This window comes from Macaca mulatta, chromosome 17, assembly GCF_049350105.2.
Source record: "Macaca mulatta isolate MMU2019108-1 chromosome 17, T2T-MMU8v2.0, whole genome shotgun sequence".
NCBI lineage: Eukaryota > Metazoa > Chordata > Mammalia > Primates > Cercopithecidae > Macaca > Macaca mulatta.
This window is the reverse complement of record NC_133422.1, coordinates 28,602,980-28,624,729: the sequence shown is the minus strand read 5'-3', so window position 1 is coordinate 28,624,729 and position 21,750 is coordinate 28,602,980. Positions and strand designations below refer to the sequence as shown.

The window sequence follows — 21,750 nt, the reverse complement described above, 5'->3', positions numbered from 1 at the left end:
AGATTCATATCACAGAATTCTCTAGTTTGTTGTTTTCCTGTAATTTTAAAAAATTATTTTATCTATAGAAATTCAAATGTATATTTGTGGAATATTTGTATTCACTTTGATTTGTTGGTCTTTTTCTTTGAAATTTTATTTTGTCATTTCTAAAATTAGAGAAACTATTTCACATCCAGAAATTTGAGAGTCACTTATATTAACATCTCTATCTGGTCTGTATTGTTCATTGATGTGTTTGTTTCTTGTGCTATTACTGTGTTACAGTACTTTATAACACCTTTCATTTCATTTCCTCCTAAGGAATCTTCATTTTTCAAATTTGTTATTTTTGCCTATTTAGTATTCTTGACTAAATTTAGATACCAAAAAAATTTTTTTTGGACATTTGATTGGAACTGTACAAACTGTGGACTTCAAGAATAACTGACATTTAAATAATATTTATTCTATTAAAGAACATAATAGGGTGTGTTTTTTTAACCTCAGATCTTTCCTATCTTAATTATATAGGTTTCTCCACAAGTCTCTTCATTATTTCAGAAAAAATAAATGTGCTCATTATAAATAATGCAGAAAAATACCTACATGAAGAAAGTTAAACCATCACAAACTCATAATTTAGATAATATAATTAAGATTAGCTAAGCCATGTTCTAGAATCATTCTGTGACTATAACATTAAAAGGATGGCTAGCTGAAGGGATGAATAGATAAATAGACACATACATCTATTTCTCTGTTTTATTTGTTAGTTTTCTATTTCAGGAACAGTAATTATCCTATTTTTTAAATTAAGGTTTTGTAGTTTTTTAAAAAACAGATCTGGTATAGGTTTTGTACATATTTAGTTGGCAGTATGAACAAAATATGCTTTTATTATGTTTTCTGGCTGGCAGTTGCTTAGATGTGAAAGCTGTATGTATATTTATCATGTATTTGACTACTTTACGTAACTTCTACTAATTTCAGTTGTTCATATTTTTATGTATGTAATCATATTGTCTGTTAATTATAATTTTGTCACATTCTTCCCAAATTTTATAACATTTATTTTATATTTTTATTATTTACATTATATATCATATTATATATAGTATAATTATATATTATGTTATATATTTATATTTATAGCATATATTTTATACCTTAATGCATTAACCACAACATATGGTAATGATAGAGTGATTGTGATGACCTTCATTTTATACCGCCTCTTAGTAAGAATGCCTCCATTAACCATTATTTTGTAAATTGAGCTAAGATTTGTATCTCTCTTGGTTTTAATTTTATTAGATACCTTTTCCATATGCCACTGAGATAATTTTTATTTGACTTATCGATATAATTTATTATATTCATCAGTTTTCTATTATTAAAAATCTGATTTGGTATTTTATTTTGTAAACACAGCCTTTGATTTTTATTGGCCAGAATTTTACTTAGGGTCTACATTGAACATATTTAAACTGAAAATAATTTAGATCACTTTCCTAGTAGCTCTTGTTCTCACTTCTGTCAGTAGCTACCTTTTATCTCTTTCCCTACCAGACTCCTGTTTTTTGTTTTGTTTTGTTTTGTTTTTGTTTTTTTTGAGACAGAGTCTCGGTCGGTTTCTGTCTCTCCTCCATCTTCCTTTCTCTTCCCCCTATTCCTTCACTATCTTCGTCCTTAGATAATTTTAGTTTGCCCTCACATCTGCATAATTGGTAACGTATAGAATTCTAGGTGAAAACGTATAGAATTCTTTTTCCCTAGAAACTATGTAAACAGTGTTTCACTGCCGTCTGTCATTTGGGGTGAAGTTACTAATCCTGATTCCACTCTGACAGTCTGGTTCTTAGGTGCCACTCTAGAGTTTTCCCCTTTATGGAAGTTTGTGGGATTTCTCTTTAGAGTTCAGAAATTTCACCGTGTATCTCGGAGTAGGCCTTTTTGCATTCCCGCCGTGTGATAACCATGAGTTTACTTAAATCTGAAGACATGTTCAGCTCTAGGAATTTTGCTCCCTTTTTATTTGTTGATGTATTTGTTACTCTCTCATCGGTTATCTGTTTTTTTCTTTTCCTTTAAGAATTTATATTCAATCAGTATTGGCTCTCCAGCTCTACCCTGTATATTTCCAACTTTTCTCTGAATTAGTTCTTTGCTTTTCTTTGTATTTTACTCTTCATTTCAGATTTCCATGGCTTGGTCTTTAAATTGCGGATTTGTTTTTCAATTCTATACCCTTCTGCCAATCGGCTATTCTATTGCGTTGCATGTTCTTAGTTCCAAGAATGTTTTCTCATTGATTGTTTACTTCTTTTCCATAGCAGCCTGTTCTTATTTTATGGATGTGATAGCATAGCATATCTTTTGGGTATATAAATATAATGTAATTTTTACCATCTCCCCCATGGTTTGCTATATTTATTTTTATATTTCTCTTTTATATTCTTGATTTTCATCAAACACCTCATGATTCTTGCATGTGATTTATTTATATTTATTAGCGAGGAACTGTACTAGTTGGTATTGGCAGCTGGTATGACTTTCTTTAGCCACCTTAAAGAATTGGGCAAAGTAGCTGGGCACAGTGGCTCGTGCCTGTTATCCCAGGACTTTGTAAGGCTGAGGTGAGAGAATCACTTAAGGTCAGGAGTTCGAGGCTGCAGTATGCTGTGACTGTGCCACTGCACTCCAGCCTGGGTGACACAGCAAGAACTTGTCTCTAAAAAAATTTTTTTAAATATGAAATGGGCAAAGTATAGAATTAGGAAATGTACAGAATAAGAAAGTTAAAAAGCTTGTATGGGCCAGGTGTGGTGGCTCACATCTGTAACCCCAACACTTTGGGAGGCCAAGGTGAGAGGATCTCAGGAGTTTGAGACCAGCCTGGGCAACATACAGAGACCATGTCTCTACATAAAATTAAAATTAGCCAGGAGTTCGAGGCCAGCCTGGGTAACATGGCAAACCCCATCTCTACTAAAAATATAAAAATTGACTGGACGTGGTGGCACCTGCCTGTGGTCCCAGCTACTCGGGAGGCTGAGGTGGGAAGATTGCTTGAACCCAACAGGTCAAGACTGCAGCAAGCGGTTATCACACCACTGCACTGCAACCATAATGGGACAACCTTTTACCAACTGTCATACTGGTGAAAGTTTTAAATTCTGACAGGTCTAAATGTTAGGAAGGATGGGCAATAACTGCAACTAACACTACACAGCTGTGAAAGTATAAATTGGCATAAAAACTTGAGAAAGCAATTTGGACATATTGAATGAAGATGACCATACCTTTCGTCTCTGCTTTGAATCTATTTTAAAGCAGTGTTTTGTTTTTTGAGACAGAGTCTTGTTTTTTCACCCAGGCTGGAGTGCAGTGGCTCAATCTAGGCTCACTGCAACCTTTGCCCCCTGGGTTCAAGTGATTCTTGTGCCTCAACCTCCTGAGTAGCTGGGATTATAGGTGCCTGCCACCACACCCAGCTAATTTTTGTATTTTGTGTACACTGCACCCAGCCTGTACTACATTTTTTATCTGTTTATCTTTTGATGGACACTTAAGTTGGTTCCATGTCTTGGCTATTGTGAATAAGGTTGCAATGATCATGGAAGTGCAGATATTTCCTTGACATACTGATTTCAGTTCCTTTGGATATATACCCAGAAGTGGGATTACTGGATCATATGGTGGTTCTATTTTTTTTTTTTTTTTGCATATCCTCCACACCATTTCTTATAGTGGCTGTACTAATTCACCTTCCCACCAACAATGTACCAGAGTTCCCTTTTCTCAGCATTCTCATTAACACTTTTCTTTCTTCTTTTTTATTTTGATTGGCTGTGTCACAATCTATTTACCAGCCAATTGCTGCATCCAGGACAGGGAATACTCTGGCCAAACCTGGGTCATGTTCCCACCCTTTTGGTGGGGTGAGGTGATGTGGGAAGTATGGCAGACACATCTATCACCAGAAGAAACCCAGACCAAACAGCTACCAGAGGTTTTCTTCCTTTTCTTTTACTTCTCTGATTCAGTTATTTCTACTTCTATCTTTATTTCCATCCATCTTTTCTTGGAGATTTTTGGGGCAGTTTCCTTTTTAACTTCTTTAGTTGAATCCTTATTTATTTTTATTCCTATATGAATGAGTTATAATTGTAGATTCTCACCCTCCCACATGTTCTGCCAACAATATAAAGGCTCCTTTTCAAGAACTATTTCTGATTTTTTAGCATTAATTTTGTTGAGCTCTTTGTGGGCCTCATTCCATCTCATCTTTTTGTTCCATTTTTAGTAAACATACACTGTCTGTTCACACATAAATGGTATATTGGCTAAAGATTTAATTTTGGGGTTATAGACTTTCCTTCTCAGAACTCTAGGTTTTCTCCATGGCCTTGGGGCATTTGGTTCATGGAAGTCCAAAACCAACCTGATTTTTATGCTTTCATTTGTTTGTTTTTTTAAGGTCATTTTGTTGGAATGTGATTTGAGAAGGAAATGTTTATTTATTTTAAAAGCCGCAAGACACTGAATGTTGGATCTTATCATGAATCTCAACTAGAAAACTCTTTCGAATGATCAAGTTTAGATTGTTTTTCTGTTTATGCTGTTATATCTTTGATTCTGTTCCATTTTTAATTCCTTTGTTGTTTTTGGCTTCCTATCCTCCCCCTCTGTTGTTGTAACACCTGTTTGTTAGGGGATAACACTCCACTTTCTTCATATTGCTATAAAATACCTATATAGATATAAAGATAAACACATTCTATATCTTTTCTTCATCATTTTAGTTTTTTCAACCTTTTCTTGCCTTCTGGGAAAATTTTGGATGTGTCTGTGTCTCTCACTACATCGTGAGCCCTTTGAGGCTTCTTTGTTTTATATTTCCTGTTCAGTGCCTAGTACATTATAAGTGTTCAGTAAATACTTTTTGAATGAATACATGCAGACTAACTAATTTTGTACCTTGAAGTTGCCCCAGATGCATTTTCTGTATTGTTATTCTGCTCTATGCAGTTTGGGATTCCCAGTCTGCATTTTGGGCATGTGTGTGTTTATGTGTGTGTATATGTGTATATTTTCAGTCTTTTACCTTGGCCAGCTCTTTTTTTGTCTAAAAGAGCTTTTTGTCTCCTTTTCTTCTTTTCTTAAATTTATGTCTGTTCTAGCTTTATAGAGAATTCATTTCAGAAGCAACATTTCTTGCCCAAGTCTGTAGGGCATTTATTTCCTTTTCTTGTGTTCCTTTAATAGTAATAATAATAATAATAATAAGAAGAAGAAGAAGAAGAAGAAGAAGAACAACCTATTTATTGTTTATTCTGCTTACTGACTCCTGGAAGAGGAAAAGTATAACAGGGCCGTTGTCAGTCCACTAACATTTCTGGGCTGCGTGGCCTGCAGTCAGCATTAATGCTGAGGGCAGGTTGATGTGCATGGTCTCAACACAGTTTTCAATGCGTAGGAGGCGTTTATCTAGTGTCAGTCTTCTGGACTAATGTGTGTCTTTTCCTGTCCCCACTGCTTGCTTTGCTGAAATAGTATGTATGTTCTTAAAACTCTGAGGTAGACTTTATGGAAAAATTACTGCCCACCACCTTATCCCCACAAGGCACCATTGTCAGGCCTCTCCATTCCTTTTGTTCCCACCTTAAGCACTTTATCTTTGGCTTTATCTTTATCATGATAGGATACTGGGGGTTAAAGACTCAGAATGGGTGTGGGGCAGTGGTGAGTAACCTAGAGCCCTGATGCTCAATCTTACTCTAAGAACAACTTCATTTTACAGATAGAACAAATGACACCTAGAAGGGGGTGATTAACTTCTTTTGAATCATATAGTAGATCAGTTACCAATCAACTAGAGGGAGTTTATGTGTCTTGTGTTTGTGTAGAAGGTTTGAGTGCTACTTGGCTCATTGCTTAAATGAGCACCAGTGGGCTAAATGTTGTGATTGGAGTAGATGCATATATAGTGACCAGCATGGTCGCCCAGAGTGTGAGAAAGGCAGCCTCGAGTTTGCAGGTGATGGGGCAGGTGTTTAGTCTAGGAATGGAGTGGGGCTGGCCATGGTCTGAGAAGAACTGGGGGAGGCAGGAGAGTTCTGCCTTAATTTGCAGGGGTCTGGGTGCTGGAACTCAAGCATAGTTTAAGAATATGAGTTTTGATTTTCTTCAAAATGTGGTTCCCAAAATTGAAGAATAATGATCAGGTGAAATTTTAAAACATTGTTAAACTAATCTTATTACAATAAGTAGGTATAGGAAAGTATGAGTATAATTTTTTAAAGGAGATTGTATCGAGGCAGTATACTGTGTGTTATTTCCCCGTTATATAACCCCATTTCCCCTAAAATGTTTGCTTTTTCCACTTAGTAATAAGCTCCAAAGAACAGATATTGTGTTTTTCTTGTTCGTGGCTTTATCCCCAGTATTTAGCAAAGTGCCTGTGCTCAGTAATTACTCAGATTATTTATTCAATGAATAAATGAACAAACCCACCATCAGATGAAAAGGGGAGATAGTGGGCTGGGTGCGGTGGCTCACGCCTGTAATCCCAGCACTTTGGGAGGCTGAGGCGGGTGGATCACAAGGTCAGGAGATCAAGACCATCCTGGCTAACATGGTGAAACCCTGTCTCTACTAAAAATCCAAAAAAACAAAACAAAACAAAAAAAACCCTGGGCGTGGTGGTGGGCACCTGTAGTCCCAGCTACTCAGGAGGCTGAGGCAGGAGAATGATATGAACCCGAGAGGCAGAGCTTGCAGTGAGCTGAGATTGCGCTGCTGTACTCCAGCCCGGGTGAGAGTGCGAGACTCCCTCTCAAAAAAAAAAAGGGGAGATAGTGAATCAGAAAATGCTAGCTAACCACCAGATTGAGTTGGAAACCCTGAAAACGTTTTTAATTCAAGTAAATTAGCATTAGCTTGTTACAGTGAAAACCAAGCAGAGTAATAATGGACAAAAGTCATATCATATCTATGATACCGTGTCATAATTTGTACTCTGGGCCGGGCACGGTGGCTCAAGCCTGTAATCCCAGCACTTTGGGAGGCCGAGACGGGCGGATCACGAGGTCAGGAGATCGAGACCATCCTGGCTAACACGGTGAAACCCCGTCTCTACTAAAAAATACAAAAAAAAAAAAAACTAGCCGGGCGAGGTGGCGGGCGCCTGTAGTCCCAGCTACTCAGGAGGCTGAGACAGGAGAATGGCGTGGACCCGGGAGGCGGAGCTTGCAGTGAGCTGAGATCCGGCCACTGCACTCCAGCCTGGGCTACAGAGCGAGACTCCGTCTCAAAAAAAAAAAAAAAAAAAAATTTGTATTCTGTTTTGGTGTCAGGGAGTATTTAAAATTCCTACAGTTATATATCTTTCCCTTAGTGCTGTAGAACTACAGGGAGAAAGAGAGCAATTACAGGCATATCTTATTTTATTGTGTTACACCTTTATTGTGCTTTGAAGACACTGTGTTTTTGAAAAATTGAAGGTTTATGGCAACCCTGCATTAAGGAAGTCTATTGGCACCATTTTTTTTCAACAGCATGTGCTCACTTTATATCTCTTGATACATTTTGTTAATTCTCACAATATTTCAAACTCTTTCATTGTTAGTACATATGTTATGGTGGTCTGTGATCAGCGATCTCTGATGGTACTATTGTAATTGTTTTGGGACACCACAAACTGTGCCCATAATCGATAAATGTTGCATGTGTTCTGACTGCTCCATCGACTGGCTGTTCCCCTGTCTCCCTTTCCTCAGGCCTCCCTGTTCCCTGAGATACAACAATACTGAAATTAGGCCAGCTCATAACCCTTTAAGTGGCCTCTAAGTGTTCAAGGAAAAGGAAGAATCACATATCTCTCACTTTAAATCAAAAGGTGGAAATGATTAGTCTTAGTGAGGAAGGCATATCCAGAGCTGAGGTAGGCTGAAAGCTAGGCCTTTTGCATCAGTAAGTTAGCCAAGTTGTGGATGCAAAGGAAAAGTTCTTGAAGAAAATGAAAAGTGCTACTCCAGTGAAAACACAAATAATAAGAAAACAAAACAGCTAATTGTTAATACGAAGAAAGTTTCAGTGGTCTGGATAGAAGATCAAACCAGACAGACATTCCCTTAAGCCTAGTCCAGAGCAAGGCCCCAACTCTCTTCAGTTCTATGAAGGCTGAGAGAGGAAAGGAAGATGCAGAAGAAAAGTCTGAAGCTAAAAGAGGTTGCTCCATGAGGTTTAAAGAAAGAAGCCGTCTCCAGAACATAAAAATGCAGGGGAAAGCAGCAAGTGCTGTTTATAGAAGCTGCAGCAAGTTATCCAGAAGATCTAGCTGAGATCATTGGTGAGGGTGGCCACACAAAACAACAGATTTTCAGTGTAGATGGAACACCCTTGTATTGGAAGAAGATGCCATCTAGGATTTTCATAGCTAGAAAGGAGGAGTGAGTGCCTGGCTTTAAAGGACAAGCTGACTCTCTACTTAGGAGCTAATGCAGCTGGTAACTTGAAGTAGAAGCTAATACTCATTTCCCATTCCAAAAACCCTAGGGCTTTTAAGAATTATGCTAAAACTATTTGGCCTGTGCTCTATAAATGGAACAACAAAGCCTAGATGACAGCATGGTTTACTGAATATTTTAAGCCTTCTGTTGAGACCCACTGCTCAGAATAAAAGATTCCTTTGAAAATGTTACTGCTTATTGACAATGCACCTCATCATCCAAGAGCTCTGATGGAGGTTTATAAGGAGCTTAATGTTGTTTTCATGCCTGTTAACATCCATTCTGCAGCCCATGGACAAAGGAATAATTTTGACTTTCCAAACTTGTTAAATAAATACATTTCATATGTTCATATTGTTCTAATAAAAGTTTAAAAAACGAAAGAAATATATTTCATAAGATGCAAGCTGCCATAGTGAGTGATTCCTCTAATGGATCTGGGCAAACTAAATAGAAAAATCTGCTGTAAAAGATTCACTATTCTAGATGCCATTAAGAACATTTGTGATTCATGGGAGGAGGTCAAAATATCAACATTTTCAGGAGTTCAGAAGAAGTTGATTCTAACTCTCATGGATGACTTTGAGGGGTTCAAGACTTCAGTGGAGGAGGTAACTGCCGATGCGTTGGAAATAACAAGGGAACAAGAATTAATAATAGAGCCTCAAGATGTGACTGAATTGCTGCAATTTCATGATAAAACTTGAACAGGTGAGGAATGTTGCTTCTATGGATGAGCAAAGAAAGTGGTTTCTTAAGATGGGATCTACTCCTGCTGAAGATGAAATGACAACAAAGGATTTAGAATATTACATAAAGTTAGCTGATAAAGCAGTGGCAGGGTTCGAGAGAACTGACTTCAATTTTGGAAGCAGTTCTGCTGTGAGTAAAATGCTAACAAACTGCATCACATGCTATAGAGAAATCTTTCATGAAAGAAAGAGTCAAAGTAGCAAACTTTATTGTCTTTTTTTAAGAAATTGCCTGCGCGCGCGCACGCGCGGCAGACATTACATCCAAGAGGAAATAATCCAGGTAAGGAAGCACAAGCTAATCAAGATGTGTAGTTCTGTGGCTGCCAAGTTATGGTTTTTGACAGATCGTCACGTCAGGGAAGACTATCCTCAAAAAGAGATTTTACGAGCACTGAAGGCCAAATGTTGTGAGGAGGAACTGGACTTTAGGGCTGTGGTGATGGATGAGGTGGTGCTGACAATCGAGCAAGGAAACCTGGGTCTGCAGATCAATGGAGAGCTAATCACTGCCTACCCACAAGTGGTGGTAGAGTACCAACCCCTTGGGTGCAAAGTGATAGTGACATCACTGTTTTGCACCATCTAGAGAAGATGAGATGCCGGTTAATGAACCGACCTCAAGCCATCCTGAACTGCGTTAATAAGTTCTGGACATTTCAAGAGTTAACTGGCCATGGTGTTCCTCTGCTAGATACTTTCTCTTATGGTGGCCATGAAAATTTTGCTAAAATGATGATGAAGCGGAAGTACTGGAGTTCCCAATGGTAGTAAAGAATACGCGGGGTCATAGAGGTAAAGCTGTTTTCTTGGCTCGAGATAAGCACCATTTGGCTGATCTAAGCCATCTTATTCACCAGGAAGCACCATACCTGTTCCAGAAGTATGTGAAAGAGTCTCATGGACGGGATGTACGTGTCATTGTCATGGGAGGCCGTGTGGTTGGCACCATGTTAGGTTGTTCAACAGATGGGAGAATGCAAAGCAACTGCTCATTAGTTGGTGTGGGGATGATGTGCTCATTGAGTGAACAAGGGAAGCAGCTAGCTATCCAGGTGTCTAATATCCTGGGGATGGATGTGTGTGGCATTGACCTGTTGATGAAAGATGACGGCTCCTTCTGCGTCTGTGAGGCCAATGCAAATGTAGGTTTCATCGCCTTTGATAAAGCGTATCATAGGTCTAGATGTAGCTGGTATCATAGCAGACTATGCTGCCTCCCTTCTACCCTCTGGCCGGCTCACCCAGCGTATGTCCCTGCTCTCTGTGGTGTCCACTGCCAGTGAGACTAGTGAGCCGGAGCTGGGTCCCCCAGCCAGTACTGCTGTTGACAACATGAGTGCAAGTTCCAGCTCGGTTGACAGCGACCCTGAAAGCATGGAGTGGAGCGGAGGGAGAGCTGCTCACCAAGCTCCCAGGGGGCCTGTTCAACATGAACCAGCTGCTAGCCAATGAAATCAAACTACTGGTGGACTGACTCCACTGGTAATTAACCAACAAAACCCTTGTAAAACTTTCTTTCTTTTCTATTTTTTTTTTTTTTTTGAGACGGAGTCTTGCTCTGTCGCCCAGGCTGGAGTGCAGTGGCCGGATCTCAGCTCACTGCAAGCTCCGCCTCCCGGGTTTACGCCATTCTCCTGCCTCAGCCTCCCGAGTAGCTGGGACTACAGGCGCTGCCACCTCGCCCGGCTACTTTTTTTGTATTTTTTTTTAGTAGAGACGGGGTTTCACCGTGTTAGCCAGGATGGTCTTGATCTCCCGACCTCGTGATCCGCCCGTCTCGGCCTCCCAAAGTGCTGGGATTACAGGCTTGAGCCACCGCGCCCGGCCGTCTTTTCTATTTTTGAAACCAACTTGCAATGCTGTTCATGGAGGATGCTCAGGAAGATGAGATAAAATTAGTAGGATTAGTTGGAGAGAGTGGGAGATAGATGAGACCTCTGCTCGTAAGATGTTACTTTCATTTACAAATCCTACAAATAGAGAGGCAGAATAGGTGGGGTATAGAAAAATGTCAGGCTCTCATAGTTACCCTTTTAAACTGCTAGAAAATTTGTATACTCATAGGCCATGAGGAACAAAAAATTTTTTTTTCATGGTCCCTTGCTTTTGTTTTTGTACCAAAAAAACCCAGTTTTGCTACAAATATCTGAGTAGCATAACTTCACATTGTGTTGGAAGATTTGTCATTGACGAAAATATCTGCTTAAATTACAGGAACTTTTATAGTATACAGCTCTGAAAATTCTGCCATTTCCTTATTAACTAGCAGCTTTAATTTGTAGTTTATGAAATCTTGAGGGACTCTTTTACTGGGATTTCTTATTTTTGTTTTTTGTTTTTTCCCCCTTAATTTGGTGGGAGGGTCAAAGTGACTATAACCCAATAAAGACTTCTTAATGACCAAAAAAAAAAAAAAAAGAAATCGCCACAGCTACTCCAGCCTTCAGCAACCAACACCCTGATCAGTCAGCAGCCATCAACATTAATACAAGACTCCAACCAGCAAAAAGATTAGGACTCACTGAAGGGTCAGGCAATAAATATTTTTATAAATTAAGTTATACATATTGTTTTCTTAGATATAATACTATTGCAAACTTAATAGACTGCAGTATAGCATAAATATAACTTTTATATGTGCTAGGAAAAACCAAATACACTGGCTTTATTGAGAAATTTGCTTTATTGCAATGGTCTGGAACTGAACCTACAGTATCTCCTAGGTATGTCTATACATGAATGCATTTGGCTTCTTTTTAAAATTCTACTTTAATGCAGAATATTTGATCATTGATTATTATGCATTCAGAGAATAAGTGTATATTTTTTAAAATAATGGAAAAAAGTATAATTGACTCAAAGAGTCAGAAATGTCTAGGACATTTAAGATAGAGTGATATCTAAACTACTGTGCCTTTCTCTTTAGTGAAATAATTCATTCACTATGTCATGGAACTTCTTGTAATAATAGCAACTAAGCATTACAGAATACATATAGCTAAACATTAGAGAATATATTTATTATTATTATCACTTTCTTTGGTCAAAATATCTAGTTTTACATATCAACTTGGACTCTAAAATTATTTCTTGTGTAATCCTTATGTTTCTATTGCAGGAAAGATTTTAAACTTTGTATAAAAACTTTCAAGCAAAACTTTAAAAATATCGTTTTAAAAATATCTTATATTTATTTAAATTTGGCGTAAAGCTTGAAACTCATTTTAATTTGATCACTTTTAACATTTCAGATTACTGAATTCATGTTATTGAAAATGTATAAGACATATTGGTATAAAAATTTAAGCATATTAAGAGTTAAAGTTATAATTTTTGTTGGCTTATTTGTTTTTAGCATTCCATATTGGAAGAAGAGCTTTCTACACGTGAAAAAAAATGCCCTTGTTTAGCAAATCACACAAAAATCCAGCAGAAATTGTGAAAATCCTGAAAGACAATTTGGCCATTTTGGAAAAGCAAGACAAAAAGACAGACAAGGTATGAGCTAAAACAGTAACATTATGATGAAAGTACATGCATTGCAATGCCAAAAACCAATGTAAAAGCTTAATGAAGAATTCAGAATATGGTCTGTGATGTGCACATAGAGCCTCTATAAATAGATTGAAGTTGATTTCAGGTTTTATGAAACTGATTATTATTTAGTCTGTTGGGATGAACTTTAGGTTCATTCTCTAGAGACTCTGACCAACACTGGATCCCTCTAGACTACACAGCTTAAAGATCTAAAAGGTTATACTGGTGTGTAGTGTTACATTTACATGAAAGATAAAAAGTTTTTATTTAAAGATTGACTGATAGTTTCTGTTACGGTGAATCTCATTTTCATATGGTTTTAATGGAGCTTCCTCACAGGAATGTTAGTTATTCCTTCAAAGGGATATTGAATCCTATATATCCTATTTCTCTATAAAGTGACTAGTTTATGGCAAGATTCAAGATATCTATAAAAGAAATACACAAGTTCATAGTATCCTTCTATTCCAGTAAATGATACAATCTTGAATTCTACAAGGAGTACAGAAATAGCTTATTCCAATTCTAGTACACTTTGTAATATTGAGCCAAATCTTGGCCCAAATAGAAGAAAAATGGCCTTTTTTGCAAGTATAAATCTAAATGGTAAAAAAGAGAAAAAAGAAAAAAAACCCTTTTACACATTTTCATTAGTAACTAGGAAAAGGCCAACTAAAACCACAATAAATTCACATTATGCAACTACTGCCTTGGCAAAAATGAAAAGATGTGATGATGTTAAGTGCTGACAAGGATGGAGAACAATGAGGACTTTTCATTAACTGTGGATGATGATGTATACATTTATGTAACTGCTTTGAAAACCAGTTTATTATTATCTGTGAAATATGAAGATATGCATGTACTAAAATCCTGCAGTGCCACTCCCAGTTGTAAACTCTAGAGGTATTCTTGCACATCTGTGCCAGGAAAAAGGTACAAGAATGTTCATAGCATTGTTGTTAATAAAAATCCCTCAATGGAAACAACCCAATGTCCATGAACAGTAGAACCAATAACAAAGTTGTGGTATAGGCATTAGTGCGGAACATTGGAAAGTGATAAAGAATTTCTGCCTACATGCAACAGCATAGATGAATTTCTCAAATATAATGTTGAATGAAAGAAGCAAATCATGAAAGGGTAATGTACTGGTCCATAAAGTTGAAAATCAGTGGAACTAAGCTATATTGTTTCAGCCTAAGTTTTCTCATCTATAAAATAGGAATAATAAGAAATGTAAAGACATGTTTGTCACAAGAGATATAAAAGTATTTACATCTGAACTGAAAGGAGCCTTCAGGTGACTCCTGGGTGCTGAAAATGTTCTGTTTCTTGACTGGGTGGTGGTCTAAAGATGTCTGCCTTATGATTATTCTTAACTCTCTCTTAAACATACTCTCTATGTATGTTTAAAGCACTCTTCTGTGGCCATATCTCACAATTTAAGATGCTTCCGGTCTAGTACATTAAGGATTGCTTCAGTCAGGCTATTAAGGATATGAAAAATTACTTTTTAAAAGTACTGTCAAAATTAGCCAGGCATGGTGGCGGATGCCTGTAATCCCACCTACTAGGGAGTATGAGACTGGAGAATCGCTTGAACCCAGGAGGCAGAGGCTGCAGTGAGTTGAGATCATGCCGTTGCACTCCAACCTGGGTGACAAGAGCAAAACTCCATCTCAAAAATAAATAAATAAATAAATAAAAGTAGTGTCACCCAAGAAGCAGAGCTAGAGACAAATAAAAATAAATAAATAATAAAAGTAGCATAATGCTACCATGAGTTATTTTTATGTAATTTGCCTTATTCTACTCATTTCCTTCTTCATTTACTTTTTTTTTTTTTTTTTTTTTTGAGACGGAGTCTCGCTCTGTCGCCCAGGCTGGAGTGCAGTGGCCGGATCTCAGCTCACTGCAAGCTCCGGCTCCCGGGTTTACGCCATTCTCCTGCCTCAGCCTCCCGAGTAGCTGGGACTACAGGCACCCGCCACCTCGCCCAGCTAGTTTTTTTTTGTATTTTTTAGTAGAGACGGGGTTTCACCGTGTTAGCCAGGATGGTCTCGATCTCCTGACCTCGTGATCCGCCCGTCTCGGCCTCCCAAAGTGCTGGGATTACAGGCTTGAGCCACCGCGCCCGGCCCCTCCTTCTTCATTTATAATGATTACAGTATTATACTTAAAAGTAATAAAAGTATATTTCTTTTAAAATATTCAGACAAATTATTAACTAAATTAGTCTGCTCTCCTTTCCTAACTATATTAATTTAAAAGATTTTTAAATTGAGATATAATTAACATACCATATAATTCACTATTTAAAGTGTACAATTCATTGGTTTTTAGTACATTCACAAGGTTTTGCAACCATCACCACTATCTAATTCTAGAACATTTTCATCACCCGCAAAAGAAACCCTGGAGCCATTAGTAGTCATTGCTTATTTCCCTCTTCCCCAGGCCCTAATACCCACTAATCTATGTACTTTCTGCCTCTATGGATTTGCCTACTATTCTTTAAAATATAGTGAGGTTTTTTTTAAGTTTCATTGATAGCAAAAAAGACAGTGATTCTGTATGAGGAATAAATGAATTGACAAAGAACTCTTACGAGTTTTGACAATTTACAATCGTATACTTGGACCATTCAAAAATCAAAAGAATAGGAATTTGTTGAAAAACCTTAACACAATGCTTTAAATAAAGATTAGCAGCTACTGATAAGTCTTCAAAATGGAATCAATTTAATTTTCAAGAATAAAGTTTATGTTGAATTGCTAGCAAAATTAGACAATGAGTGTGGTTTAAAAGATTATTGGGTTGGATGCGATGGCTTATGCCTGTAATCCCAACACTTTAGGAGGCTGAGGTGGACAAATTATGAGGTCAGGAGATCGAGGCCATCCTGGCTGACGCGGTGAAACCCCATCTCTACTAAAAATACAAAAATTAGCTGGGCATGGGGGTGGGCGCCTGTAGTCCCAGCTACTTGGGAGGCTGAGGCAGGAGAATGGTGTGAACCCAGGAGGTGGAGCTTGCAGTGAGCCGAGATTGTGCCACTGCATTCCAGACTGGGCAACAGAGCAAGACTCCATCTAAAAAAAAAAAAAAAAAAAGATTATTTAATGTATGTTGACTAAGTAGAAATACCAGAGAGCTTTTTTATATAAATAAATTTTATAATATTTATAATATTTTCCAAAATGAAAAAGGCAGTGCTTACTGTTTTTGTTTGTTTGTAACTGTACCATCAATTATAAATAAACAGAGCCCAAGACCAAGAAGTGGTTTTTTGGATTATTCGTTTGTTTGTTTATAGCCTAAAAATTTTGATTTTGATTCTTTTAACTGTTAGCATACTTTTTGGTCACTAGGCTTCAGAAGAAGTGTCGAAATCACTGCAAGCAATGAAAGAAATTCTGTGTGGTACAAATGAAAAAGAACCCCCAACAGAAGCAGTGGCTCAGCTAGCACAAGAACTCTACAATAGTGGCCTGCTGGTGACACTGATAGCTGACTTGCAGCTGATAGACTTTGAGGTAAACCAGCTGTAAAAGGACGCCAGTGGTGCTTTTCAATTTTAACATATATCTATCACTATTTCGACTTTTACTTTTCATTATTGCTTTCCGTATGTTATTTTTTAAAGTTTTCTCTAAAACGTCTACAATTAATCTATTTTTTACAAAAGCAAAAAGCCAAACTATAGTTAAGTTTTATGCTGCTAGGTAGCAAAACTAATGGCTAATAGAAGTAATAATAAGAAATGACATTTGTTGAATGCTTGCTATATGCCAGGTACAGTTTCAAGCATTTAGCTCACTGAATTCTTAAAACTATCTTTGCATTTAATACTGTATTATTAGCCCCATGTTATAGATAAAGAACCTAAAGTTCAAAGATATTAAGTAATTTGCCCAAAGTCACTCACTTACTTCAGAGCTTCAAATTCAGACAATTCTTTTAATGAACACATTAGACTAATGATTTAAGAAATGTGTTAATTGCTAGTAATATGTTTATCTCCTTTTGAAAGCAATTATTACCTCATTTACCTAAATAATACATTGACTAAGTAAAACAAAAGCTTAGAAATATAAGTGGTGAATATGTGTAGTCATTTTATTATCTATTGTGTAACTCAGAGGTTGTGATTTTTCAGTGAGAAATGGATACATAGGCAAGTTCGGGCATTGACTGTTGAGGTGACAGAAGTCCTGGTTTGGCTTTGTTGCTTTGTTTCTACCATAATACCAATTTTGTTCCTATTGGGTAGGTACTTGGGTCTCCATTCATTCTCAGAGATAGAGGAGATATGTAAAGTGAATTGCTTTTCGTTTTGTTCACTGAATAAGTGGAAGGAAAACTAACGACAGTGATTACCATGATTAGAACAAGATCAGGTCAGGGCTCTGGGGATCTGTGGAAATAGTAGCCCACAGCTCTCTGCACAAGTTAGACCAGGGAAGATTTTTAGCAGCTGAAGCAGAGGAGGAGGAGTGCAGAGCCAGGAGGCATGCAGTCCAGTTGTGGCTAGAAGCAAGACCGGGTGGGGACGCGGAAGGGCCTGGACTTCAGCTCATCCTTTCAGTTACAGCTGTCTTTTTGTTTCTTTCCCTTCCTTATTCAATCTCTGCCTTTGACATTTTCTGACCCATAACCTTTTTCTTTTTCCTCTTGCTTGGCTTGCTCACTCTCCCTCTCCATCTTAGGTCCCATTTCCTCTGAAAACCAGCTATATGTGAAATAATAGTCTTACTGTATGTATATACTTTTCTGTTTCTTTTATTTAATTTAAAATTAGGTATTATGAACACTTGTAGAAGCTGTGGCATAGTGAAAAAAACACTTGACTCGGAATGAGAATTGCTTAGAGTCCCAGCTCTGCTATTTCATGGTCAGTAACTTAACTGCTTTGAGCTTAAGCTTTCTCATCTATAAAATAGGAGTAATATGAACTTACAGCGTTGTTTTAAATATTAAACTAAATAAAAATATATACATATATATGTTGTGTTATATAGGGACACTAAATATGAATGCAAACTGTATACAAATGTCAAGTAGTTGTATTCTTTCATTTCCTCTTTTTCTCAAACTCAAGAACTAAAGTTAAATGTAAGCTGGTTTGTTTTTGTTATAACCCTTGATTTTTTTTTTCTTGTTATAACCCTTAATTTTTTTTTAGATTTAGTTGGTCAGTGACTATAAATAGGAAAACGATTCCCTATTCTTATAGTATTATAGTTTTATAAATTTACTATTGTTTTGCTCATTTCTCTGAGAACAGCAGCATATTAAGCTACTAATTCATAAGTATGCTTGAGTTAGTTTATGAGATTAACCCAATTTGCAGTGGAGTGCTGGAAGGAATATGACTAAGGATGGTTATGTTTTGAAGAATGAGTCAGGGATGAGAGGTCGTCAGGTTCAGTGACCTGGAAAAGCCTTGAGCAGCCACAGAACCTCAGGTTCAAAGTGCTCTCCAAGAATTGGGGAGTTAGGGAGGAGTATACCAAAGAAAAACTTTGGGTGTCTTACGACTTTCTTTGGCATTGGCTCAGATAACAAAAGTGGAACATAAGAAACAGTTATGTAAGTTCCCCTTCTTTTACGTGGTATAACAAATATAAATTAAAATTTTTGAGAAGAAGTTAATTTAAAAATTATTTTGGAAGTAAGACATTTAGTTCCCTAAAATAGACTTGTACATTATTGTCAAGTAAACTTTATTCTCTGGAATCCTTGGAGAAAGGAAGTATCTTTCTGAACATTTGAATTTTCCATATAGCTGAAGATTAAGCCTTCAAATGTGGAGTTAAATTGATTACTCTTGTGGATTACTTTAATTTTTAAAATAAAATGTATTATATACTTGCCTTCCCTCCTGAATAATATAAGTTTTAAAACTGATGATTCAAAACTATTATGAAGATTTGTTATTGTGATAATAAGATAGCAGGCAACTCTTAACTTTGTTTATTCAATTGACGTGACACATACCTAGAACGTAATTATAAGTGAACATGATACTCCATAGATGCAGCCATCCTCCTTCTCTAGCCCGTAGAAAAGTATACACTTCTTGGTCGAATGAATAAATGAATGAATGAAAAGGAGTGAAAGTTTAGTACAGTTCAATTGTAAGCATTTGAACTACATACAGTATTTTCAGAAAGGAGGCGCTTCCTTCCTGCCATTATTAGGCTACTTGTAGAAACCTACTATGTTATCTCTATGAACTGGAGGCGTGGACGATCAGCCTGCAGGCGGCAACTCTCCTTCTCAAGCCTAAAGTATCTATATAAGCTAGTGACAGCTTGATAAAATTCCGTCTGACTTCAAACTTACTCCAACGACACAGAACCCCCCACTCCCATGTCTCTTGGTTCATGGCTTGCACTGGGACAATCACTTCTATGTTACCTTGAGTACTAGGACTGTGTTTGCCATACATAGTGGCATGTTTGTATGTGAATTGATTGAATGAATGTAGTAATGAGAATGAGAGATCAAAGCAGAGGTAAAAGAATTGGACCAAAAGAAGGTGTCAGGACACACCAGTGAGCTATTTTTCTGGAGGAATTAGTAAATTGTTTAGAAGATAATTCAAACTCTTTGGAGTGATGATGATATGATTTCAGTAAGTGAATAGCCTCTCCTGGTGCTTCTTTGGAGAGAACAACAGTCATTTGACTGTAAAATTTCTGGTATGTTTTGATAACAGAAAGGAAAAATTATTATTTTAAGGATGGACTACAGCTTTTGCCAGATAACCTAGGAGAATGGCACATTCTTTACAAAGAAAAAAAGTGAATTTTTATTTAGAAGATACCATGATTGGCTTTTTTGTTAGTTTGAAAGGCTGAAGTCTCTAGACAATTTCTGGAACGAAAAGACTGAAAGAAAAAAGCTTAGATTTCCTTGGCAGAGAAAAGTAACAGAAATTTGAGAAATGCCCTCTTTGGCTAAGGTTGATAGGAGTAGGAAATAGAAGAAAGATAGGAGAAAGGTTTGGAGGGAGGGAGAGAGAGGGATCCAGAACCATGACAAAAGGAAGGTGTTCATGGAGAAAGATGATCAGGAAGACTGAGGAACCTTTCATCTTTCATAAAAGTGATCTGTAGACTTCCACTTGAAGGTGTTTCTGCACTGTGCTGTAATTATCCTTTGTTCATCTTAAACCTTTGTAAAGGAACTCTGTACTAATCATACATGTTGAGGCCGGGCACGGTGGCTCATGACTGTAATCCCAGCACTTTGGGAGGCCGAGGCGGGTGGATCACGAGGTCAGGAGATCGAGACCATCCTGGCTAACACGGTGAAACTTCATCTCTATTAAAAATATAAAAATTAGCCGGGCGTGGTGGCGGGCCCCTGTAGTCCCAGCTACTCAGGAGGCTGAGGCAGGAGAATGGCATGAACCTGGGAGGCGGAGCTTGCAGTGAGCCAAGATTGCACCACTGAACTCCAACCTGGGTGACGGAGCGAGACTCCATCTCAAAACAAAAACAAAGCAACAACAACAACAACAACAACACATGTTGAGTGAAGAAGGGATGGTTTTCTATACTTGGAGTAAACTGAGTGTTGAAAAAATAAACAGTTGCTGGAAACAAGGCAAGGAATGGGGGTTGAAGGGTGCTAGGAGCAGGGGTTTGGAACCCTGAGCTGACAGCAGTGATGGTGGCTGGCAGCACTGACTTAGACTGGGTAGCAGGGACTGACTCAGGAATCTTTGACAAACCCACTTCTCTGTCAGGAATCTAGAGGAAAGTGGCCCATTGGGGTAGGGACAATACTGGAGGATCCTGCTATCATCATGTGAATAATGGCTAGGAGGTCGGCCTTCGGGTTAAATAAAAATCTCATTATGTAGCTATAAATTTTTATCTAATCCTTTAAGCCTTAAAATTGCAGACAGACAAGAACCATTTCAGCATACTATTATGAGGTTCAAAAAATGATTTGTGACTGAGTTTGCAAGGCTTCTGATTTTTATGGGCTCAGGATCAAACTCAGCTGTGTTTTTTGAGGTTTGGCTACTATTCAAAACACAGCTTTATACTCTTTGATGTTTTGAAACACAACGTGATAAGAGATCAAAGGAGGGAAAATGTATTGCCTATAAGGTCTGATACATTCATTTTAAAGGCAGGTGTGCCTTGCAAAACTAGGATGGATGCAAAGTGAACTGTTCAGGCTGAATAAGCAGCTCAAAGAAGCAGAAAATTGTCTTCTGTGGTAACTTAATCCCTAATGATTATTTCTTGCCACATTAAAAAAAGAAAATTAGCAAAACAGGCCCAGCACAGTGGCTCACGCCTATAATCCCAGCACTTTGGGAGGCTGAGGTGGGAGGATTGCTTAAGCCCAGGAGTTTGAGACCCCCTGGGCAACATGGCAAAACCCTGTCTCAACAAAAAATTTAAAAAAAAAAAAAAATAGCAGGCCATGCATGCCTGTGGTCCCAGCTACTCAGGAGGCTAAGGTGGAAGAATCACAGTGGTTGAGGCTACAGTGAGCCAAGATTGTGCCACTGCACTCCAGCTTGGGTAATAGAATGAGACCCTGTCTCAAAAGAAAAAAAAAAAAAAAAAAGCAAAAGAAACACTCCAGGATCAACTTTTCTGCTTTTCATTAAGCCATTTTGTAGTCCTACATTTTGTAAATGTTTATCCTCTAACAATCTTTTTCTATTCCCTGGACCTGATTAAAGTGGTCCTTGGCCAGGCGCGGTGGCTCCTGCCTGTAATCCCAGCATTTTGGGAAACCTGAGGTCAGGGGTTCGAGACCAGCCTGGCCAATGTGGCAAAACCCCATCTGTACTAAAAATATAAAAATTAGCTCTGGCCATGGTGGCATGCACCTGTAATCCCAGCTACTCAGGAGGCGGAGGCAGGAGAATAGCTTGAACCCGGGAGGTGGAGGTTGCAGTGAGCCAAGATCGCACCATTGTACTC

General features: G+C 37.8%; 1 protein-coding gene and 1 pseudogene across 13 annotated transcripts in view; both read left to right on the top strand.

Annotated features, from left to right (window-relative positions):
* CAB39L (calcium binding protein 39 like) overlaps nucleotides 1–21,750 on the top strand; it is a 135,714-nt gene that overhangs the window by 54,016 nt on the left and 59,948 nt on the right. For 9 of the 13 annotated variants that reach the window (XM_077974368.1, XM_077974372.1, XM_028837177.2 and 6 more), the window contains 2 exons: nucleotides 12,606–12,748; nucleotides 16,162–16,326. In XM_077974368.1, the coding sequence (XP_077830494.1) occupies nucleotides 12,647–12,748; nucleotides 16,162–16,326 (267 nt within the window). In that variant the 5' untranslated portion in view covers nucleotides 12,606–12,646. The remainder of the gene's footprint in view (nucleotides 1–12,605; nucleotides 12,749–16,161; nucleotides 16,327–21,750) is intronic. The other 4 variants (XM_077974375.1, XM_077974374.1, XM_077974373.1 and 1 more) reach the window with 1 other exon arrangement.
* LOC711052 (beta-citrylglutamate synthase B pseudogene) lies at nucleotides 9,088–10,828 on the top strand (annotated as a pseudogene).